At 40.1% G+C, this 25,583-nt stretch overlaps 1 protein-coding gene across 3 annotated transcripts in view; it reads right to left on the bottom strand.

Moving 5' to 3' along the window:
- Window positions 1–24,357, bottom strand: part of RHOBTB3 (Rho related BTB domain containing 3) — a 65,483-nt gene extending 41,126 nt beyond the window's left edge. The window contains exons 1-5 of one of the 3 annotated variants that reach the window (XM_024246862.3): window positions 23,721–24,357; window positions 23,321–23,546; window positions 18,335–18,521; window positions 6,810–6,964; window positions 2,972–3,083 (exon numbers count right to left, since the gene is read on the bottom strand). In XM_024246862.3, coding sequence (XP_024102630.2) covers window positions 2,972–3,083; window positions 6,810–6,964; window positions 18,335–18,521; window positions 23,321–23,546; window positions 23,721–23,722 — 682 coding nt within the window. In that variant the 5' untranslated portion in view covers window positions 23,723–24,357. The remainder of the gene's footprint in view (window positions 1–2,971; window positions 3,084–6,809; window positions 6,965–18,334; window positions 18,522–23,320; window positions 23,547–23,720) is intronic. The other 2 variants (XM_024246860.3, XM_024246861.3) reach the window with 2 other exon arrangements.
- Between the last annotated feature and the right edge of the window lie 1,226 nt (window positions 24,358–25,583).

Raw genomic sequence — 25,583 nt, 5'->3', positions numbered from 1 at the left:
CTTTCAGGTTTACAGACCCAACAATTTCATGTTTACTTTAAATATAATTGTATAATATTTTAAAATATTATTAGGTTAAAGCATAAGAAACAGCCAATATTTAACCATTTTTTGATGCACAAAAACAGCAATTTTCTACTGCTTAACCTAACTTATAAACATATATAAACTAATTATTCAGGGACTGTAGAATTTCATAACACAGACACACAAATACTATGTTTATTTACATTTTATAGAGCAAATGAAAAACCCACTAATGACGTACGGAGCAATAAAATAACATTTCTTCTTACTTGTGTGTCCCAAAATAAAACAATCCACCAAAATACTGAACTTTAGTATTTCATAGTCATCCTTCTTTACTTCTACCAAGTTTCGAAGAACCCAATCTCACATCTGAAGTCCTTTTCCCCCTGGGACCAGAAGTAGAGGTAGAGGGCTGAGCTGTTAAAATTCTGCAACTTCTCAAAGTCAAGGCTCAGAGTCCTGAACTCGATCGTTTGAAAACATTTTGACCCCTTTATTTGGATTCCAAAACTAGTTTTTCCTTCTAGTAAAACACTTCAGCAAAAGTGCTGACTCAGCTCCCTAATTTCTAAAAGAAAATATAACCTTCAGTTTACTAGTTTGATCACCAATAAAGAGAGACGAGCCCTCAATCAACTCAGAATACCTACACTCCAGGCCCTCACCACAGACCCTAACTGTAAAACATCTGCCATCTCATTTTTATCCAAAGAGGAGCTGAGGAAAGTGATATTTGTGAAGGGTTGTTTGAAGGGTATGCAACCGTCTAAATCAGTGGAATTCAAACTTCTTTAGCAATAAAAATGCTTGATTCCAAAGCAAACCCCAGCCTATAAAACAAATAACAACAAAGTCTTTTGGAGGCCAGGCTCTCCCTGCACTGTATTCCAGCCCACCCTCCCCGCTTCCACTGCCTGTGGCCCCTTCACAGAACCCTAAATGACACGTGCCCCAGAGCCCAGGATCCATCCTTGGAACAAATCAGTTCCAAATATGTACCCAGACTGTATTATTCTTAACCCCTGGAATATCTTTAGTGTTATACACACAGCTCTCTTAATAGAAGAGTACAAGAAATAGCCTTGTGAATGCTGAGGCTGCATTTCCTGAAGAGACACTTTTGAAAGCCCTATCCACTATATCACTTAGTGCCCTCACATGAAGACCTACACAAGAGATTTCTTTTTCTTTTTTTTTCTTTTCTTTTCTTTTTTTTTTTTTTTTTTTTTTTTGAGACAGAGTCTCACTGGAGTGCAGTGGTATGATCTTGGCTCACTGCAACCTCTGCCACCCCGGTTTATGCAGCTCTGCCTCAGACTCCCGAGTAGCTGGGACTACAGGCGTCGCCATCATGCCCGGCTAATTTTTGTATTTTTAGTAGAAACAGGGTTTCACCATGTTGGCCAGACTGGTCTCGAACTCCTGACCTCTGGTGATCTGCCCACCTTGGCCTCCCAAAGTGCTGGGATTATAGGCATGAGCCACCATGCCTGGGCCAAGGTATTTCTTTTAAAGCTAAATGACATGTAATGTTTTGCTTTCTCTGAGGATCTGGTATATTTTGTCTTCTTGATTAATGAGAACTAAGAACTAACTATTTGCATTATTTATGTGGTCATTTCCCCCTCATTTTCTAATCCAGAAAGGATTTAAGGCCCAAGGGTTTGCAACCTAATAGACCATGTCTCCCCTTTCACTTTGCACACCAGGAAATTCAAAGCCAAGTGTGTATCATTTATATATATGTGGTCTATATATCTGCACTTTTTTAAAGAGATGAGGTCCCTTAAATTCCAAAGGACATTGATCCAACAAAGTGCTACTCTACTATTTCTATTACAAAATCATGCAGAAAATTCTGATAACAGTTGATATAATTTATTTATTTATTTTAAAGTTTATTTGCCCTGAACTTTGTATTAAAAATATTTTCAAACAGTCAAAAAAGTTGAAAGAATGATGCAATGAACACACATATACCCTTCACATATATCCCTCATGTGGATTTTGCAATTATTAACTTTTTAAATTTTCCCCTTATCTCTAGGGAGACAGACAGACACACACACACACACACACACACAGCTGAAATACTTAAAAGTTGCAGACATCAGGATGCTTTGGCTCTAAAACACTTTCTTTTTTTTTTGAGACAGAGTCTTGCTCTGTCGCCCAAGCCAGAGTGCAGTGCAGTGGCACAATCTCAGCTCACTGTAAGCTCTGCCTCCTGGGTTCACGTCATTCTCCTGCCTCAGCCTCCCGAGTAGCTGGGACTACAGGCGCCTGCCACCTCGCCCGGCTAATTTTTTTGTATTTTTAGTGGAGACGGGGTTTCACCGTGTTAGCCAGGATGGTCTCAATCTCCTGACCTCGTGATCCTCCTGCCTCCGCCTCCCAAAGTGCTGGGATTACAGGTGTGAGCCACTGCTCCCGGGAACTCTAAAATACCTTCACCTTCATCTCCTGGGAACAGGAACATTCTCCTATTCATCACAATACCATTATGATGCATAAGAAAATTAACAGTAATTACATTATATAATCTAATTTCCAGTCCGTATTAAAATTTAACCCATGTCCCAAGAACATCTTTTAGATGTTTTTATTGAACCAGTATCCAATCAAGGTTCATGCATTGCATTTAGTAGTTATTTAGCATTAGACTTTAATCTAGAACAGCTCCCCACCCAGGACACATAGGATCTATAGGCTCAATTTTTAAAGCAGTATTTCTCAAAATGTGATTCAAGTACCAATCTGCTTTTGCATCACCTGGGAGGCTGATTAACACAGATTCTAGGCCCTATCCCAGGTTGACTGAATCAGAATGTCAGGTAAGCTCTGAGCACGCTCAAGTTTGAGAATAATTGCTCTAAGACCTGTGAGAAAGGATCTGTAAGGAATGTTTAATGAATGTCTAGACATTGGCTAAGAAATGCACCTGGTTGTTCAAGTTGAGGTGGTCTAATTCCATGAAACGAGTTGCTCATTTTTCTTTTCTTCATTTTTTCACTTGTCTTCTGATTTAAGGCTTGAATCATAAAATACTCCAACTAAAACAGGAATCAAATTTTAATTGAAGATCCAACAAAACTATATATCCAACATGAAAATTTGTATCTGAAGTCACAATTGTCAAACATTTTAAATGTCAGTACCATTTCTATGTATGCATTAGCAAACACATGTAAACAATTTTTTTCTTTAAAAAATGAATCGAGTGGAGCAGATTGTGCCTTCTCTGAACATAAATAAACTATCCACTCAAGAAGGAATAGTTATTAATCATTCTGCCACAAAGAAACATGCACTATTCACAACAGCAATGACACAGAGTCAACTTAAATGTCCATCACCGATAGACTGGATAAAGAAAACGTGGCACATATACACAATGGAATACTATGCAGACATAAAAGGAATGAAACGATGTCCTTTGCGGCAAAATGAATGGAGCTAGAGGCCATTATCCTAAACGAACTCAAAGGAACAAGAAACCAAACACCACATGTTCTCACTTATAAGTGGGAGCTAAACATTGAGTACATATGGACACAAAGAAGTGACTGGCAGACACCAGAGCCTACTTGAGAGGGTGGTGGGAGGGAGGATGGTGAGGATCAGAAAACTACCTACCATGTACTATGCTTATTACCTGGTTAGCGAAATAATCTGAACACCAAACCCCTGTGACATGCAATTTACCCATATAACAAATATGTACCCCTAAACCTAAAATAAAAGTTTTTTTTTTTAAAGGAAGGAATTGTTGGTTCTCTTTTTTAAATTTAACATACATATATATATATTTTAGAAATGGAGTATCGCTATGTTGCTCAAGCTAGACTCAAACTCCTGGACTCAAGGGATCCTCCCGCCTCAGCCTTCCAAGTCACTGGGATTATAAGTGCATGCCATCCCACGCAGCTACTCTCTTGAATACTCAAGAAAGCCAAGCACTACAATTGTGTGGCTGCTAATAATTTTCTCAGTGGGCAACCACCACAGTTAATATTAGTGAAATTAAAGCAGGAACAGAGCTGCTTCTATGTCTACAGATGTTCCCATGAGCCAGGAAACTTCACTTTCTTCTCTTGAACAAATTTCTTTAAAATCTGTCCTTTACAAACTAAAAATCTCACTCAGGTGCATTTACATAGCTTCAGGCCTGTGCCCTAGCTTGCAAGGCCTGGGGCAAAAGTCCAAATGGAGGCCCACCCACCACACACCTAAATATTTAAACGCTGTAAATCAAGAAAACAAACTGTTACATAAAAGATATTCTATACTTCTGTTTTGACAAATACATCATCATAAAAGCCTGGCAGGCAAGATTTATATTTAAATTCTCAGATTCTTCAGAGGTTTATACAGCAAAGGGAGAGCTGATCCCTAATTCCTGAGCCCTAAGACCACCCATTCTCTTCTCACCTCCTGCTCTAACTCATGCTTTAAAGAGCTCTGCGCACACAAGTGGACATCCAAGCTCTGTCCACTGTCCCCTCCCCGATTCCCCATAAAGACTCACCCTTTGGCCACCCTGCAGGCCTAGGGGTGCATATACCAGCAATGTGGTCCACCATCAGGAGGACTGTCCCAGGAAAATGGCCTGCACAGGCCGAAACAGACCCAGGACCAGTGGCCAGAGAATTCTGGGGTACTGGATTTAGGAGCATAGTCCTAGCATTATTCCATAGACATTTCTGTGTTGATGGAAATGTTCTGTAATATATGCATAATACAGTAGCCACCAGCCACATGTAGCCACAGAGCACCTAAAATATGGTTCATATGCTTGAAGAACTGAATTTTACTTGGTTTTATTTCATTTAAATATAAATAGCCACACGTAGCTAGTGGCTGCCATACTGGACAGCACAGGTCTAGAAAGGAATGAAGTCCACCAGCTCCAGGTGGGCACAACCCTTGGCTCCACTGACTTGTGCCCTGTGGGGAGGGGTGCAACTGGAGGACGGACAGATGGAGCTCTCTAAAGCTGGAAGGCAGGCGGCTTTCTGTCTGGCCTAGGTCTAAGGGTAGTACTGCACAGCTCTTCAACTCTGACCCTTAAATGCAGATTTTCAATGCTCCTTTCATTCTAACATTATCATCTCCATCCATATGTTTGCCAATGCCATTCTGTTTTACACTCGAGATCCCAGTTGTACTTTACTAGGAAGTAAAGCATCTAAAAAGATACCATTCTGATCTTGTTTCCATATTCTCAACAGGTCTTGAGTTAAGGTAAAAAGAAACTGCCATGTCTTTCTCCCAACCTTGGCCACATCAATCCTCATCATGCCTCTAACCCTAATTGCAACATTAGATATTAGGAAGAAAGAGAAAAAAGGAGCCAGAAGAAGAGAAAGAGAGGAGAGAAAGTGGGAGTGGGAAGGTGGGAAGAATGATCCTGGGAATTTCTGGTTCAGGATCCTGGAACAGGGAGCAAGGAGACCTGTGGCTTCCAAGGGAACGGCCTCCCCTCAACAAATGAAACCAAATCTAATGCATAAAACTATCTGACAAATGAACCTTCAAAATAAGCAAAACCAAACCTTTTTTTTGCTCTCCAGCTCCCCAGGTATTTTAGGAAACACACCATTCTTCACCAAATTAAGATTTTTTAAAAAGCCAGAAGAACATAATCTGCTTGACAGGAAGATTAAATTTCTCTTATCCACCTTTCTACTCACTGCTCATCACTATAAATGAATGCAACAAAATTTCTCACAGTCATCGATAATATCAATATTGTGAGTATATCTTCCTTAACATTGTAATATTAATGTTTCTTTATATTATTGGGTGAATAAAAGCCATTTATATTTGATGGAAATTAGCAGCATTTATATTTGGTCTTTATTTTACCCATTTACACAAATGATATTTCTGTAGTCATCTGTGGAACCTCAACATTTCAACATGAATTTACACAATGAATATTGGAGCATATTGGAAAGAGTACTTGGTGAAGAGCTAGGGAACCGATGAGGGATGCCAAAGTGCTCCTGCTTAAAGTAGGTTTTCTTTGCTTTTAACTTCTCATCCGTGTATATCAGATTTGTCTGTTGAGAGGAGTTGCTTCTTAGAGGTTTGGAAATGTAGTTTCTGTGTCAGCAAATTCTTAAATGATACAACTCCACAGTATTCTCCAAGGACATTATAGTCCTAATACTATATGGGAGGGGCTGTGTGTTAAGATCAGCATCAAAATGACTGCAGAACCCAATATGCACCACTGCAACCAAGGAAGCAAACTTGTTCCCACATATCCAACAAACAGCTATTTGTGTAAGTAGTTCCTCTGAATCTGTTTGAGCTACAACAAGATTAGGAGGATATAAAATTTTGCCAAAGCACACACAGAGGAAGAAAAATTATTCTTTCCAACTAGTAGATGGAAATGAAAGAGAACTTTCAGGGCCTGCTGGCTCAGGCTGCCAGGCTCATTCAGCTGTATAAAGATGACTATTAAAAGTGGCATCACAGGTTTGGTTAAGTAAACATGCTTTTGATACATACAACAAAGACTACTAAAGATCACCAAATGAAAAATTCCAAAATATCATATTAGATAATAGAAAAGGTTTCATTTGGAGAGAAAAATAAAATTATAATTTTATTCTGATAAAACCTTTGCCACTCACTCTCATTTTATTTCTCAAGGTTAAGTAAGACAAATCATGCTTTTAAATCTGAAGTTCTAACTGATGTTCTACAAAATACCTAAAGAGCCAACCTGACAAATAACTTTATACTTAATAGGAATTTCCACTTACCACTCCTCCAAAATACTTTCCTATGTAGAAGTCATCAAGGCTGTGGAGTTCAAGATAGGTCGCTCCTAGTTCTTTTGCAAGTTGGATCCCTTCAGTTGTACTAACACAGCTCCCTCTGTCTGAGGTACATAGTGGGCATGTACAAGGTAACTCTTCTGAGAAAACAAATTTTAAAACAAAGAGTTTCGAAATTAAACAGGAAAAAAAAGGTACACAGACAATCTGAACATTAAACAACAAACTAAGAGCTCATACCAGAGCCACAGTTCAAAAGCATTCAGTATATCCACTACCCACTAAACTCTGAATACAAAGTGTCAATGACCATAGAAAGGTCCCTAAATAAACAAGCATTCACTGCAAGAATAATAAATAGTATTTTAGAAAATAGAAAAATTTTAAAGTAGGTGAATGGATATTAACAAACAACCAGTACTCGTGGGCCTGCTTCTTTTTACACAAACTTGACATCCTGAATATCAGTATTTCTAGGCCAGTAGAAAAGAAGATAAATGTAATGACTTGATTGCCATGGAGAGTATGGAAAACAGTGGATTTGCTTTTTTAATATAATAAACTTTAAATCTATTTACAAAGTTTGAATAAACCTTATACTTCTATTGTAACAGAACCTTCAATTTGACCTGATTTTCCAGGCAACAAAATTGTCACTCTCTTTGTAAACTTCATATGAAGTACATTCCTATTAATTCAGACATTTCAATCATTAAACTCTAAAGCATTCAACTTCAGAGAACAAGTTCAATCATTCTTTATCTTTTCCTTTAAGATTAAAAAATTAAAAACTGAAGAAATAAAAAGTATTAACTCAAAAAGTGAAAGTCCCAAAATTCACAGTTGTACCATCTATAGATCTATGGCTAGGAAGGTGGTAGAACAATCTATCTATAAGAACATCCCTAGTAAGCCTAAAAATATATGTTTAACTCCATATTTGTCAGCCAGATTTGTTATGTATCGTGACCACAACATCAGATGTGTCATCATTCAAAAAGGCTGCCAGATCAAAAGAGGGTAAATTCATTTCTAGAAATGCATGTTGTTGTAGATTGGCTTCCTGTGGGGGGTGTGGAGAAGGTTAATTGGGGAGTGATCTTGGGAATAACGCTTCTCGGGGGTGAGGAATGCGGGACTAGGTAGAGGGAAAATTGGAATTGCAGTACTGTTGGAACAGGGACCAAAGCTGATCCTACAGGGGGCTCTGGAGCTTAGATGGCCTTTAGAGTTGTTCCTCCTTTGGGGAAAGGAGGTAGCTGAGCTGTATCCTATCCCTAAATCGACCAGTAATCAGACAAGGGCTGAGCCCCTGGAGCAGGGATAACTTGGGCAAGGCAGCTCCCATCAGCACAGAGTAATGCATGAAAAGGGGCTCAGATGTGCACCAGCAGCAGCCAACAAGCCCCAATAACTGAGGGAGTAAGTACGCTGGCCCTGAAAGGACATTTGAGCAACTCCCCCATAGCATATGCAGCAACTTCCTTGTGAATGAATTGCATACAGATGGAGCAGATACGTAAATATCGGGTATACGCTAAATATATTTAGTGCATATGCATACCATGTATGTAAAAATGCACATACACATACACACAGACACACATGGCTTAGATAATTTTAGCTTCACTGAAAGCATTTTGGAGCTCAGAAGCCATATATTCATATTCTCATTTTGCAGAGGAAGAAACTGAGGCTTAGAGAGGTTATGTGACTTTTCCAAGTCTCTTTGTGGGTTAGAGATAGAGAAACAATCGTAACACTGCTACTTGCTCCACCTGATAATAAAAGTGACACCAAAAGGAAAAATAAAAATATAGTTTTAGTAAAGAATTACTGATTCCAAAGATACAGTGATTTAAAAATTAAACTTGAGTTCTTTAAATTATGCCATAAATTCTAATTTGAGATTTTACTTTTACTTTTTCTAAGATCATTTTAAGTTTGGAGCAAATAAAGTTTTCATACAGAATTTAGCCTATCTTGAAAAATAACATGTTGGTATTTCACATTCTTCACAAAGCCTTCCTAAACAGTGCCTTTGATTTTCTGAAAACAGAGGCCTTCTTATATCTACAAAGGTCTCCTTATGTTGATGGAATGGAGTGGGTAGCCAGATCATCTTATTAAACTTTATTTCTGGACAGAAATCAAGCAGAGACAGGAGTGTTTCAAGTGGAAGAGTGAAGTGAACATAATGTAAAATAATTTTTAACAATCTTGATTTGAGGGAGAAAATACAACTAATTTCAGGTTTATCCTAGCAGGGTGGTTTTTCCACTGTGCATGGTGGTAAGCAACTTACCTACACACGTTTCTAGAAAGTGCCCCTGTATCTCTTCTATGTCACTGAAGACATTTGTTTTTGTTCACTCACCAGAAAGGAAAAAATGTCTAGTCTTTCTATACTATATTATGCTGTAACTATGTTGCCACTTAGCTACCTACCCTTTATCTGGATTCTAAAATCTTACTTCTTAAAACCTTCTTGAGAGGCTTTTGTTTCTAAATAGTTACTTTGTGGTTCTCTTTTGAACCATTCCTATATTCTTCAAGATCAGTCAGCTATATGATCTAAGATTCCAAGTAGAAGTCTGGCTTGTATTGGTTATAGCAGGAGAACCGATTCTGAATTAAATTAATTTACATTAACCATTTAATCAGGAACAAGCAGAGGATTCAAACTAATTTTAAATTGTGGTGCCGCATGGTCACGTGACTCTGAATGAGTGCTACACTTCTAGCTAACATTATAGTCTTTTTTTCCCTTATATGCTTAAGATGTTATCATAAAATGCTGTCTATTTTTTTAAAGCAAGCACAATGTAACTCTGACATTCAAATGGATAACATCTCTTTGAAAAGTAGTGGCTTTGGGAACCTGCAGGTTAATTGCTACAACATTGCCACTGTTTGGAAGTTTTAGAAATTCTTTTCAAAAATTCTAGCCTAGTAAAGGACCAGGCTCTACCAGAGCTTCAGAAATAACTGAAAGGATGCCTGTCTTTGGGAGCTTAAAGCTATGAATACATTCTAAGCACATTCTGAAAAAAAATTCTCTTTTCAAGATAGATTCAATATTTAGTACAAGCCGAAAATTTATTCAGAGCCAAGTATGATGAAGACATCCACAGGGTCAAGGTTGTCAAAAACATGTGTATCAAAGGAAAGAAATGAGACTGGATTATACTTGCTGAATTCTTTTTAACCTTAAAAAGAATTTCAAGAAGCTGAGCATGATGGCGTGTGCTTAATTTCAGCTACTTGGGAGGCTGAGGTGGGAGGATCCCTTGAACCTAGGAGTTGGGGGCCAGCTTGGTTGACATAGTGAGATCCCATCTCCATTTTTTTTATTTTTTAAATTTTTATTTATTTATTTATTTTGAGACAGGGTCTCACTCTGTCACCCAGGCTGGAGTGCAGTGGCATGATCTCTGCTCACTTCAACCTCTGCCTCCCCCAGGCTCAAGTGATCCTCCTACCTCAACCTACCTAGTGGCTGGAACTCTTGGTGTGCATCACCACACCTAGCGAATTTTTGTATTTTTTACTAGAGATGGGGTTTCACCATGTTGCCCAGGCTGGTCCTGAACTCCTAATCCCAAGTGATCCTCCCACCTCAGTCTCCCAAAGTGCTGGGATTACAGGCGTGAGTCACCGTGGCCGGCCCCATCTCTATTTAATACAAAAAACAAACAAACAAAAAGGTAAAAAGAGTTCCAAGGGAATTACCAGGACAGCACCCAGCACGGTTTCATGTATTCTAAGGGATGGATGGGGGGAAGCCAATAAAGGTCCTCGAGTTGAATAGCCAGATTTAGCTTTGTAATTACTTTGTAATTACATCTTGTATGGCAAATTAATTTCATCTTGTTAGTGAAATTGATTTTTTCACTTACTTAGATCATCCATAAAACCATTCACTCATTGAATAAACATTTAGTGAGTACCTACCACACATCAAGTGCCAGGGATATAAAAATGCAATGATAAAAAAACTCATAGTCAACTGAGAGAAGACAGACATGACTGCAAACAGTTATAACATAATAAGCACTGAAATGAAGGTGTCTAAAGCCACTACAGAACAGAGGAGAGAAAGTTAACTGTCTGGGGGGATTACGGAAGGAAGGCTTCACAGAAAGTGTAACAATTTAAAAGATAAGTGTGAATTTGCTATGCTTATATGATAGGGGCTGTGTAGAGGGGCACTACAGTTAAGAATACAGCATATACAGGGGACTGGATGTGAGAAGAAAGGAAAACATTCACTTCCAGTTTCAAGATGGAAAGCTAAACCCACACTGTGATCTCCTCTTCCTGCCAAATCACAGAGATGATGAAATAAAGGGGGAAGAGGGAAGGAGAGAAGAAAGAAGGAGAGAGGGAGGGAGGAAGGAAGGAAAGAAGGATGGGGGAAAGGGGCCAGGTGCGTTGTCTCATGCCTGTAATCCCAGCACTTTGGGAGGCTGAGGCAGGTGGATAACTTGAGGTCAGGAGTTCAAGACCAGCCTGGCCACTACGATGAAACTCCACCTCTACTAAAAATACAAAAATGACCCAGGCATGGTGGTTCATACCTATAATTGCAGTTACTTAGGAGGCTGAGACAGGAGAATCACTTGAACCTGAGGTGGAGGTTGCAGTGAGCTGAGATCGTACCACTGCACTCCAGCCTGGGCAACAGAGTGACACTCTGTCTCAAAAAAAAAAAAAAAATGGGGAGGAGGGGAAGAAGGGAGGGAAGGAGGGAAGAGGGGAGGAAAGAAGGAAGGGGGAAGGAGAAAGAGAGGGAGGGAGAAAGACAGGGAGGGAGGCAGGAAGGAATGAATACACAGCAACACTCAAAAACTAGAGGGGAAACCTCATCAGCCCAGAAACCAGGAGTGCTTGAGAGAATGAAGGCAGGCAGACTGAAGAGGCCTCCTGAAGCTCTGAGTACAGGCTCACACTGCAGCCACATCCAGAGTGCTCCCTGCTCAACAATGCAGGGAGCAACAAGGAGGAGGAGGCCCAAAGGCAAATGACTGGGGATGAGTGGGAGAACCCCAGTGGAAGCAGCCAGGCCTGTTGATCCTGGGTGTTTTCCTACTTACGCCCCCATCCCCAGACAGCAGCTGGGCAGAGAAAGAGGAAGGCATCAATCCAACAAGGAAAGTCAACTGCAAAAGTAGGCAAATTAAGAATTCCCCAACGTTTAAGAAGCATCCATACCATAAAATAAAATCTCATCAAGTAGAACGACTTATAATACCGTCTTAAAACCAAACTTAATAGAAAAATCAAAACTGAATTAGTAAGCATCATTAATTATCCTGAGAGTTTATTTATTTATTTATTTATTTTTATTTTTTGAGATAGAGTCTCGCTCTGTCCCCCAGGCTGGAGCGTAGTGGCGCGATCTTGGCTCACTGCAAGCTCCACCTCCCAGGTTCACGCCATTCTCCTGCCTCAGCCTCCCAAGTAGCTGGGACTACAGGCGCCCACCACCACGCCTGGCTAATTTTTGTACTTTTAGTAGAGACGGGGTTTCACTGTGTTAGCCACGATGGTCTTGATCTCCTGACCTTGTGATCCGCCCACCTCGGCCTCCCAAAGTGCTGGGATTATAGGCGTGAGCCACCGCGCCTGGCCTGAGAGTTTTTTAAAATAAAAGTTTGCATCCTTAAGATTGGAACAAGAAATTATGAAAGCAGCCATTAGAGATCTGGTATGAAAAGCTTTTGAAATAAAAAATTTAATAAGGCAGATAGCAGAACAGACCCAGCAGAACTAATGTGTGAACCAGAAGAAAAGGCCAAGGAACTCTCCCACAATGCAACACAAAGAAATAAAGCAATAAGAAATATAAAAGAAAGATAAAAGAATCAGAGAAGAGATCCAGAAGTTTCAACATCAGTCTAACGAGAGTCCCAAAAGAAGAAAATAGAGAAAATGGAGGGATGGTGATATCTGAAGTCACACAGTTAAGACTTTCCTAGACCTAAAGAAAGACATTAAGTTTTTCAAGTAGTTCAGTGTGACTGATACATAAGACAGGGGATTGTGCCCTGCAAGATTATAGAAACAGTCAGAGGCTACCTCATGAAGGATCTTGTATTTCAGGTAAAGATTTTACAAGAAAAAGTTATTGAAATGAGATACAAATACTGGACTGAAATAAGGGCATCAGTGCCCATGATTTAAATAAAAAGTATAATCCCTGGCTCTAGCCAATTAAAGGGCGCAGAAGTAAAGACATCTAAAGTCATGAGCATCCTAGAGCCCAGACCTTGGTTTCTAAATATCATTGACCCCCTAGAAGGAACCAGAGTTCCCTGAAGAAATGGCTGATTCTAGGACTGGGATAGGCAAAGTCTGAGCCTCGAATATCTTGTGCCAGAAAATAAGGAAGGGGCTAAAAACTGATTAGAGGTAGCTTGAAATGACTCCCTGCAGGCAAATATGGAGCAATGTGAGCATCCAAAAGAATAATCAGAACAGATTATAAAATACTGAATTTAAAATACAAATCCATGAATCATAATAATTCTAAGAAAAAAATTTGGGAGCAGAGAAAAAGGAAAGCTCCATTTACAGAAGAATATCAATTTATAAGTATAGGAAGAATAACAGAAACATAACTATTTTGCAAGCACATTTATCATAAATGAAGGAATTACACAAACTAAAGGGCCTGGGTTCATTAAAAATGTTAATATTATGAAAGACACAGTCCCTCCCCCCAAAAACCATTGGGGGTACTGCTCCAGATTAAAAGAGATTAGAAGGCAGATGTGATAATGCATGCCTATAATCCTAGCTACTTGGGAGCCTGTGGCAGGAGGATTGCTTAAGCCCGAGTTCCAGACCAGCCTAGGCAACACAGCAAGATCCTGTCTCTAAAAAAAAAACAAACAAACAAACAAACAAAAACAGAAAGAAAGATAAAATAGAGAATTGAGAGATATAACAACTAAATGCAATGTGTAATATTTAATTGCATCCTGGATTGGTTAAAAAACAACAACAATGATAAACCCCAGCTATAAAGCACATTATAAAGAAATAACCGGGGAAATGTAAATATGGATTATATTTTTTTTTTTTTTTTTTTTTTTTTAGTCAGAGTCTTGCTCTGTCGTCCAGGCTGGAGTGCAGTGGCGCCATCTTGGCTCACTACAACCTCCGCCTCCTGGGTTCGTGCCATTCTCCTGCTTCAGCTTCCCGAATACCTGGGACTACAGGCACCTGCCACCACACCCGGCTAATTTTTCATATTTTTAGTAGAGACCGGGTTTCACCGTGTTAGCCAGGATGGTCTTGATCTCCTGACCTCATGATCTGCCCGTGTCGGCATCCCAAAGTGCTGGGATTACAGGCGTGAGCCACTGCGCCTGGCTGGATTATATCTTAAATAATAGTAAAAATGTAATAGTATGTTAGATTTCTTGATTGACGATTGTATTAGGCTTAATAAGATAATGGCCTTGTTCTTAGATGATACATGCTAAAGTAATTAGGAATAAAGAAATCTCATAATGTTTACAATTGACTCTCAAATAGTTCAGCCAAAAAAAAGTGTGTGTGTGTGTGTGTGTGTGTATGTTTATAAAATCTAGGGTTCAATGTCTTATTCTTGTCAACTTTCTTAGGTTTGAAATTTTGCAAAATAAGAGGCAAAGAAGAAAGTTCTTAAAGAATTCAAAGCATTGAGCGCCATGATCTGACTTGTATTCTAGGATGACTATTCTGAGAGAATTTATTTCAGAAAGAGACAAACCAGGAATAGTACACCAGAGGCCAATTTACCATAAAGCTGATGAAGCTCAAGCTTCAAGACTCTTTTCTTGTGGATCCTTTCCAAGCCCTAGGAAGAACCTGAGCAATATATCTTCACATGGTCATATTCTTTTGTAAAATTTGCAAAATAAGATATTTAGTCAAGACTATGGTCTCTTTCCACTCCAAATCACTTCATCTTGTATCAGGCAGCTCTGGAGTAACTATGGGCATTTGGGGGATGCTGCTAAAGGGAATTTAACCTTAGGGTTAATGAACTATTTGTGGTTTATAGTCACTTCCATGTATAGTTGAGTGTTTGATAACTATCCTAATATATGTATGACTTTCAGAAATGCTTCTGCCACCCACAGTGCATACTTACTTGGTGTCATGACAAGAATCTCGAGCTGAAATAGGAATACAACACAAACTCTGGTGCCCAGGACCAGAAAGATGTGGAAAGAGAAGAAATATGCTGAAAGAAAAACTGATTATCATTCTCGTCTCTATAGAAAATATCATAAAGTGATTGTATTAGTCTGTTCTCATGCTGCTAACAAAGACTTACCTGAGACTGGGTAATTTATAAAGAAAAGGAGGTTTAATGGACTCATAGTTCCACATGGCTGGGGAGGCCTCATGATCATGGTGGAAGGTGAAGGAGGAGCAAAGTCACATCTTACATGGCAGCACGCAAGAGAGCGTGACCAGAACTACCCTTTTATAACACCATCAGATCTCACGGGACTTACTCACTATCATGAGAATAGCACAGGAAAAACCTGCTCCCATGATTCAACCACCTCCCACCAGGTACCTCCCATGACACATGGGGATTATGACAATTCAACGTGAGATTTGTGTGGGGACACAGCCATAACCTATCAGTGGTTATCATATGAAGAGACGACCAAAGACTATGGTCACCCAAAAAATATAAGAAAAGTTGAAGAAGTATCAGGCTGTTAAAAAGATCTGTTGCCAGGTGTGGTGGCTCATGCCTGTAACCCCAGCACTTTGGGAGGCTGAGGTGGGCAGATGGCTTGAGCCTAAGAGATGGAGACCAGCCTGATCAACATGGCAGAATTTCGTTTCTACAAAAAAATTGGCTGGGTGTGGTGGCACGTGCCTGTAGTCCTTGCTACTCAGGAGGCTGAGGTGGGGGGGGATCATTCAAGCCCAGGAAGTCCAGGCTGCAGTGAGCTATGATCATGCCACTGCACCCCAGCCTGGGCAACAGAGCAAGACCCTATCTCAAAAATATATACATACATTTAAAAATGTTTGTAGTATTTGACAACTTTTTAGTTGTAATTTGTTGTGCTTTCACTTATCATTCTAAATACTTACTTTTGGACATATATGTATCTGTTATTTTGTGGGTTTTTTTCTTTATGAAGGACCTCCCAAATTGTATAAATTTGAGGCCCTACAAAATCTGAAACCATCCCTTAAAGACACCAAAAAGAAGGCCACCATGACAAATAACCAAATGACTAGAATGTGAAATCCAATGGAGATGAAGAGAAAGTAATGAGTTTGAGATTTATTTAAAATGTAAAAGCAAAAGGGCTTCTTAATCAACTGGATATGGGGAATTGGGCTGGGTCTAGGATGATTCTTGTTTGGGTGAATGGATAGGACTGGCATCATTCACCAAGACAGGAAATTTGGCCAGAGGAAGATGATGTCTATGGTGATATGTGTCAGGAGCAAGACTAAAGCCAGAGAGACAGACTGAACAGTTATCAGTGTTTATATAGGAGAAGCCAGGGCAACAGATTAGCAGGTTAATTGTTTGGCTGAAGAGTAAGAACAGGTGAGGTCAAAGGATGGAACCCTGGGAAACAATTCCGCTGTGTGTGTGGGAGGATGGGAGAAAGGTAAAGGAGACAGATAGTTAAAAGAACCAGTGGCTTTACTAAATGGAGGGAGAGGTATGTTTCCATAATTTCAATAAGAGATAAGTATTATCTCTTATCTCTTCAATGAGAGATAATTGTAATTAAAGTGTATTAAATTTGGCTAACGAGGATATAAGTGGTGTCTTAGTCCGTTTTGTGCTTCTATAGTGGAACACCACAGACTGGGTAATTTATAAAGAAAAGAAATTTATTTCTCACAGTTCTGGAGGCTGAGATGTCCAATATCAAGGTGCCAGCATCTGGTGAGACCTTCCTGCTGCATCGTCCCATGGTGGAAGGCGGAAAGAAGTACAAGCGAGCTCACAAGACAGAGGGCAGAAGGGGGCCAAACTCATCCTTTTATCAGGAGCCCACTCCCATGATAACTAACCCACTTTAAAGATAATAGCATCAATCCATTTACGAGGGCAGAGTCCTCTTGCCCTAATTACCTCCTAAAGTCTCACTGCCCAACACTGCGCCCATCACATGAACTTTGGGGAACAAATTCAGACCACAGCAACTGGAGACCCTGAGTGAGAACAAACTTGGTGCACTTGTGAAAGTCAAAGTCAGGCTGTAGTGGACTGAAGAATGAATAGGAAATGGACTCAGGAAGTGCAGATAACTCTTTTATGAATCATGACCAGTAATAAAAAGAAAGATAGGGAAGTAGAGGGGATATGGGGTCACGGGTAGGTCACGCCTGCCTTACTTGTATCTACTAATGCTATATATATACCTGCCCTCTGACCCAACAATCCTGCTCCTGGGTAACGACCTAAGCATCCTCAAAAGAAGACTAGATAAATAAATTATGGCATATTCATACAATGGACTAATATATAGTAATAAAAAGAACAAACTACAGATAAACACAGCATGGACAAATCTCAAAAGTATTATGCTAACTGAAATTAGCCTAATCTAAGACACTACTACATACCATATAATTTCATTTGTATGAAGTTCAGAAATAGGTAAAACTAATCTGTGTTGTTAGAAGTCAGAATAGCAGTTACCTCTGAGTAGGAGCGTTATTAACTGGGAAGAGCAGGAGGGAGCCTTCTCAAGTGCTGCAAATGTTCTATACCTTGATCTGTGTGGGTTGCGCGGCTGTATACATGGGTAAAAATGCATTTAGCTGCACTCTAAGATGAGTAAACTTTATGTCCTTTACTTTGCAATACCTCAATTTAAAAGTTTTTAGAATAATGTGTAAAATAAAATTTTAAAAATAGCTTTACTAGGAAATACCACTAAGAAGATCTGTAAAATAGCACCAAATCAAACTGAATCCTGAGTTGGCCCTAAGGTATCTGACAATAATATGCACAGCAGCAATGGCTGAAGCAGCCTGAACCCAATGAATCTATCAGCCATGGAAATAAGCAATCCTTTCTTTTAGGCAGCACTGTCAGTGTTTCCAGCTCACTCATTGTTATCTACCTAAAAATCCTGCTCCCAAGCCCACATCTTCATGTGAACAATCTATCCTTCCCAATTGGGTAGACCTTCAGATCATCAAAAAGAGTTTTCTAGGGCTCAGCATCAGCCTAATACCTCTCATATGTCAAAATAATACAATTGCTGACTTCCATCACTACTGTAGAAGAGCCATTTAGAAGACAGATTTGCACCCAGCGGAATCACAGCAGTTCATGATCCTCTCCTTTGTTGTTTTTTTATCGTATCAAATGATGAAGCGACAGCAGCTGGCATTGAACCAAAGTCATTTTGGTTTTCAAAAACAAACCCTATTATCCATTAATAAACTTAGCACTATTTAAAATATATACAATATTTGCATGCTCACTACAAAAAAGAATATTAAATACTTACCATTTTGTCTGGTACCAACAGCAGCAATAATTACTGGAACTGAATTTAATGCTCTTTTTATCACTGGAATATAATTATCCTTTACTTCATGGAATGAAAACTTGTCATTAACGTTGTATTTGATCACAATGATGTCAGCGCCCCCAATTAGATTTCGAGAAGTGTACCAATCACTGTCAAATATGTCCTAAACCAAAATGCAAATAGCAATCTTTAGTCTACTTATCTTCCAATCAATCCTGAAATAATTTATGACATTAATTTTTGGAATTCATAAAAAATTATTTTAAAATAAGTAACTACATAAAATTAAAAGCGTTGCAGTCTGCCAACTCTTTTTTTAAAAATGTTTACTTACTCATGTAGCCTGGACAATTATGTAATGGTTAAACAGGAGAACCTGAGAATTCTTGAGAGTCAGATGAAATAAGCAACCTCTTTCACTATTTGCACTTAAAAATAAGCCCTTTGTTTTAAAATTACACTATATTTTTATCACCTATAAATTCAAAAGTGTAACATTATGGCATTAGATGGAAGAGCAACAGTATGAGTAACGAAGCTTCAAAGGTTTTCCTCTGACCCAGTTAGACACTGCAGGATTTTCAGTGTTTTGAACTGCAATACATTTTAAATTCTGTGAAGTTCCATATACTTTATTCATATTTTCAAAATTCATGTATACTTTTCAACTTGATCCATCCTTTGGACAGTACTGTATATAGAGAGTATGAATGTGGGGTGAGGGAGAAATTCCTTTATTAAAAAAAGAGATACTGTGTATTACAAGGTGTTAACATGGTAAGGAATATATTTTCAATTCATGTATTTTGCTTACATAAATTAAAAATTCAGGATAAACTCTTCTAGTTCTGAAATATTTACTTTTGTGCTATAGCTAATAACATTTATATTTATTTAGAACTGGGGCAAGTAATTTATTACAAACACTATTCCTTAAAAATATAATGTTTTGATTTTTTTTTCTGTCGCCTAGCATGGAGCCCAGCGGTGCGATCTCGGCTCACTGCAGCCTCCGCCTCCCAGGTTCAAGCAATTCCTGTGCCTCAGCCTCCCGAGTAGCTGGGACTACAGATGTGCACCACCATTCCGGCTAATTTTTTGTACTTTAGCAGAGATGGGGTTTCAACCATGATGCTCAGGCTGGTCTCCAACTTCTGAGCTCAGGCAGTCTGCCCACTTCGGTCTCCCAAAGTGCGAGGATTACAGGCATGAGCCACCGCGCCTGGCCTGGGTTGATATTTTAAATATAATTTTTCAGTTTCTGTACGAATAGTGATATAAGGAAAATATCTTTAGGTATCTTAACTCCACTACCAAATAATGTACAAGTAGTTTTCTTCTCACATTCTAGTTAACTATTAATCATTTGTCCTTTTATGTGGCCTTTGGTACACATTTCTAGGATGTAATAAAGCTAGATTAAGAAAATAGCTAGGTCTGACTAACAGGTCCAAAAGCTGTTGAGCTAAGAAAGTTCAAACTTTGAAATATGAGTCTAAAACAGGGTTAACAGTGTTTGAATCAGCCAACCAAGGTCTATGTGACAGAGCTTTTATCCTACGATGGCACATTCTGGAGGAGTATCACACAGCAATGCCCTTCTGAAGAGAGAGCTTCTTCTCATCAGTGCCTCCCCCAGTTCCCCATACCCTCCCAGCCACTCATTTCCCACAAGTACACTCAGAGTAACAAGAACTGCAGAATTTTTTGTCATGAATACCCTATCAAAACTGGGATGCGTACAGTATTTTTGAAGGGAGGTAAAAGAACCAAAAAAAAAGGGCAAAATATGGACTATAAACAACAAAGGCAAAGGGTTGAACTTGGTAGAGGGTGCAAGGGGGGAGAAGGGAAGTGGGACACAGTGCAAAAACATGGGAAAGCTTCCCAGCAGAACTCTCAAACTGCCAAATCCAAAACCACACAGCCTATTCAGTTCCAACTGCATCTGTTATAGCATTCAAGTTCAAAGTACACAAGTATAACAGAGTGCGTAAGTATAACAAGGAAGACAAATGAGATAAAAAACTAAACAAAAGTGGGGCCAATATTAAGCAGCCTTTAACTCTGAGAGAATAAATCAAAAGTAGCTGCTTTTTGAATTCCAAATAGTTCAAAATTCCAGAGTTACTGGAGAGGTATCCAGGGAAGGGGAGGACCTTTAAGGGAAAATGTTATGAAAAAATGGGTCTGGGCATCTTTAACGCTGTAGGATTGAGGATGTGAAGACTATAAATACTTTATTTGTAATCCAAATCAGAGCTTCAAACCCTGCAAAGAAAACTGTAAATCTATTAAACTACCTCACTGCTATTTGTGGAATATTTTTAATAAACAGTAAAAGATATAGAAACGTTAAATGAAATAATAATGTACCACACCAAAAAAATGCATGGGAAAGAGAGAGAAAGACATACTAAATAACGTGCTACGTCTAATAAATCTGCAGCACATTTGTTTTAAAAGTGCCAAGTATATAAGGCAAGGATCCAGGGTAAGGCTAAGGATCTATAGAAGAGAACTGGGGAAGAGAAACACAGCTATCTCATTTCAACTTCAAGGCAACAACAACACATCTCTTCTCAAACTATGCCAAAGAGAAAATACTCCAAAGATTTCTAGAATTATGAAGGAAATCAAATTCTCCCACCCCTTGTAAATCAGTTCCAGGATTTCCTCTAGGGGGTTATGCAACACAAGGCTTGGAGCCACATTTGGAGAACTGAACTCATCTTTAAAAAAAAAAAATCTGAATTTCTACAGTGAAACTATTTTATTTTACTTGATTGTGGGGCTGCATGTATGAAGTATGAACATCGCTGCCCCAGTGTACTGGTACTGTAGTTGTATAAATCTTGAATGACCTGTGAAAATCTTACTTTTGCTTAGTATTAATACAAGTGATTCATAACTATACTAAAGTTATAACACTTTATTTTTATATTAGCTACCACTTATAGAGCATCTACTAAATGCCAGCCTCTATACTTAGAACTTGACACGTGCTAGTTTCTCATTCACATCTCAGCACAGCTCTAGGAGGCAGATTATTTTATAGAGAGGGAAAATAAGGCTGAGAGAAGATAAGTGATTTAACAAGGACACACAGACCTGAAATGGCAATGTGGGAATCTGAAATCAGATCCTTTTAATATCAAAGGCTATGCTCTATCTGCTCTGCTGTATTTAATATTCTGATTCCGTACATACATCAAATAACAGTTGATTAATGCAATCAGCTTTAGTATCTCTGATGGGCTTTACTTACCACCAAGTGAAGAAAAGCACCTTATAAAGAGCAACTCTAGAAATGGAGTCTCATATCTGAAGATCATTATAACCTAGAAAATTGTACCTGGTTACAAACTTGGTGCCTTAAATAGGGCCAGAGTCTAACCAAACAAAAAGTGATTAGCAAGATAAACCGTAACAATCAGCATATGGCAAAAATCCATACTATAGAGACTTATTTTCTCCATTTGGAAGATTTCACTTTACAGACAAAGTATATGGGATCAAAAGCATTGCTGTTTGCGAAATTAACAATATAAACAGGAAAGTGTTAACAGCTCAAATTAAATACAGGGAAAGCAATTCTAACATCCTAATGTAGCTAGTTTTATTTTCCCTACATTTACTCGATTCACTAAACATTTGTTCAACTGCATGTTGAACCGTTATGTTTTTAGGCTGTAAGATCTTTCACAACGAAAGAGCCCAAGTAAAAGAAGTGTTTCATTTGCCTGCATAGACTCTGGCCAGTAGGTTCTCCACCAACACTTCTTATGAACAGCATCATCACTATCATAACTAGGGGTTTAATAGCATCTCTTAATTGAAAAGGCCTGTTTTTTATTTTACCAAATTAACATAACTTTCTTCTTTAACTGAAAACTTACACGAGCGAGTGATCTTTTTGTTCTGTTATATGGAACTTTGCATAAGAAATTTTTCCAAGTACATTCTACACATTTTTTAGAATGGCGTGATAGTTTCCTATAGCCCTAATTCAGTTTTTTTAATATTGCTGTTTAAATGTGAAATCTCACACAATGGTAATTTGTATTTTTTCAGGCACTAAACTTTCTTCTGTTATTAAATGTAACATTTAGCTGAAACATACGTAACTCCAATATCAGTAAAGAATCAAAGATTTTCAAATAAGATTAAAGGAAAACATTCAAACATAATGTTATTGTATACTGAAAATACTCATATGTGTCAGAAAGTAAGTTCCTTTTCCCTTAATCAAACACTCAAGAATCGGACTATCATTTATCCACTTCACTACAATTTTGTTCAATTATTACAAATTTTAATTTTTTTAAAGTTTTCCAAGCAACATTAGTAATATTATTTCTGATTTATGAGTCACTAAGACAAATGGCTAATACATAAAGAGTATTTGCATTATTAAAATTAAAAGTTTTCAGAGATCAATTAATAGTGCTATAAATGAGTCATTTAAAATTAACTCCCAGTCCCTGTCTTTTCCTCTGCTTTCCAGAGGAACTATTTCTGAACTGTCCCAGTGAAAAGTATTTTTGCCTGTGTTGAGCTTTGAGAGGGCTGTATTTTTAGAACACCAATATTACACTATCACCCATAGGGTAGGCATAAAAAAACACTGCTTTTTGCTGATGAAACCTAGTGACCCCGTCCCTTGGAGTTGGCACATGCAACTGTCAGCTGCCTACCAAGGGACAACCCACAGTCGCCAAGTGTACCAGTAGGTGCTCCACATTCCCACTGGGGCCTTCTACCTTCCTAAGAGTGTTTTCTGACGGGGCTGTTCTCTGCCCACTGAAACAAAGGACCAAAGATTTTCTCAAAAATGTTTAAAAATTTGACCCATGTAACGCGGACACTCCACACTCACGGAAGTGGGCAGAAGGGGGAGGGGGAAAAAAAAGGAAAGAAAAGCTTCTTCAGCCTCGGCGCGGAGCAGCTGCTCTTCCTTACCCAGACGGGACAGTCGTGGACCACCAGCTTGACATTCCCAAACGCACTGGCCTGATACTCGGTGAACACCGGACGCGCGACCGTGCTGGCCGCGTTCAGCAACAAGCTGCTCTCGTCCCCGGAGACCAGAGGGCTTCTCCCCAGGTAAGTGCGGATGAGCCCCGACGGCCGGTTGTCCTGGTGGAACGTGTCCCCCTCGTTCCCCAGCGCCACGATGTGGATGGACCTACACGGACAGAGGGGGAGAGGGGAGAAGGGAAGCACGGTCAGCGCGCGGGTCTCTCCTCGGAACAGGAAGTGCGGGGGACAGCGCGCGGCGAGGATGGGCACCAGCCCCTGTCCCTGGGGCGCACTGCATGCGCTGGAGAGAGACAATGGCAGGACGGCGGCGCGTACGTACATGATCTCAAATCCAAGGGCAGGGCGGCGACTCGGAGAAAAGCAGCGGCTCACGGCCTCGCGGGGCCCCCGGGCGGCGAGTTCACCCGCAATCCGCTCATCCCCGGCCGCGTCCCCCTCGCGCGCCTCCACCGCGGCGGGGCCGACGCAGAGCGGGGCCGGGGCCGCGCCAGCCAGCGAGCGAGCCGGGGACCAGGGCGGGCTAGCGGGCGGGGGACAAGCTGCGGCTACTCAGGGAGTGCCCGGGAACATCGCCGGGCGCGGGACCGCCGCGCAGCCCCGAGTGGACGCAGCTGACCGCAGTCCCCTCTCCGCCGCGCCTTCTCGGCTGGCAGCTGTCGCCTCCTGCTGCCGCTGCCGCTGCTCCTCCTCCTCTAGGCAGGGAAGGGGGGCCGGGGAGATCGGGGCCTCCGCCCCCTCGGCGGACCGGGCGCAGCACGTGCCGGCCCCGGGGGGTCGGGCGGACGCGGGGGACGCGCTCCCCGCCGAGGCACCGGAGCTCCGGCGGCGGCGGCTGGACACAAAGGAGCGGCCCTCGCGGGGCGCCGCGGAATATAAATTAATAAATACAACGCCCCAGCCCGAGAGCTCCCGGCCGCCAATCCGCCTGCAGCAAGTTTGTTCAACTCGCAAGGCCGTAACCAGAGCCAGGAAAGGGGGGTGGGGCGATGGGGCCCCCGCTCACTCCGGACTGGAAAAAGGAGGTTAGGGAAACTAGGGATTCTAGCCCGAGTGCCGCCCCAGCAACCCGATTTCCCCCCGTCTTGGCCTTGACGGAAAGTGCTTTACCACGTCTGCCGCTTTGTCATTTGTCAACATGCGCTACAGCTGTTTTCTAAAATCATACTTGTGAGAAAAAATAAAGGCAACATTCATGCTGCTGTAGAAAGGGTTCTTTGTTCATACACCAATTAATTTGCTAATGTCGCCTTAGGGGGATTATTTACTATTTCAAGCTATATTTAGCGTATTTTACCGAAAACTTCAGGATTTTAAATGCTGGGATGTTTAGTGTGATCGTTTTTAAAGGAAGTTATGTATGGGGGTTTAACGTGTTAGTAAGTAAAATGCCAGTTTACTTGGAGATTTTTCTGTACACGTTATGGCCACATATTTAATAATAGCTCCGCAGACCAACTGAAAACATAATCATGTAAATGCAAAGATACTTTAGATTCTTTCATAATAATGAACTGAAGTAAAGGCTGTGAATATCCCTAACGTGCTTCAAACTACCTCGATACAAATGAACACCGGGATCCACTTACTAACACCAAAATGGGCCAGGGATTACTCTGGGGTTAGACTCCTCCATACGGTATTAAAATTCTAACCAGTACCTTACTCTGTGTTGAAAAGAGTTCTTGCTTATCCTTTTATCTATTTATTTTTCCCTTCTGTAAAATTGGACTGTTTCTTTTCTCAACTGAGCTATTTTGAGGGTTTGAAAGAGGGGGTATTGAGTAGGGCAGTAAAAAAACTAGGGCAACAGCTTTTTATTATGGGCCCTTACTGCTAGGTTGAAAGCAGTTTAATAGTTTCTCGTGCTCAGAGAGGATATAATGGGAGACATTCTTTATGTGGTCACTGTTTTTTTTTTTTTAAATCTAATTTCCCTTTGCAATTTCTATGATTTCTCTTTTAGTCTCTAGAACCTAAACCATCCTTAAAAATTCCAGCATGCAGGATCACTTTTTCTCTTGGGTTAATGTAAAATATAGTTTCTCATCAGTCTTTTCCGGAAACCCAGAAGTCAAAAACAAAGACACTAGAATGGATGAATGGATAAAGAAAATGTGGTATACACATGTAATGGACGATTAGCGTTTAAAAAAGAAGAAAATTCCTTCATAAACTACAACAT

The sequence above is a fragment of the Pongo abelii genome, chromosome 4, assembly GCF_028885655.2.
Source record: "Pongo abelii isolate AG06213 chromosome 4, NHGRI_mPonAbe1-v2.0_pri, whole genome shotgun sequence".
Taxonomy (NCBI): Eukaryota; Metazoa; Chordata; class Mammalia; order Primates; family Hominidae; genus Pongo; species Pongo abelii.
Note: the sequence above shows the minus strand (reverse complement) of the source record. Positions and strands in the feature narration are given on the sequence as shown.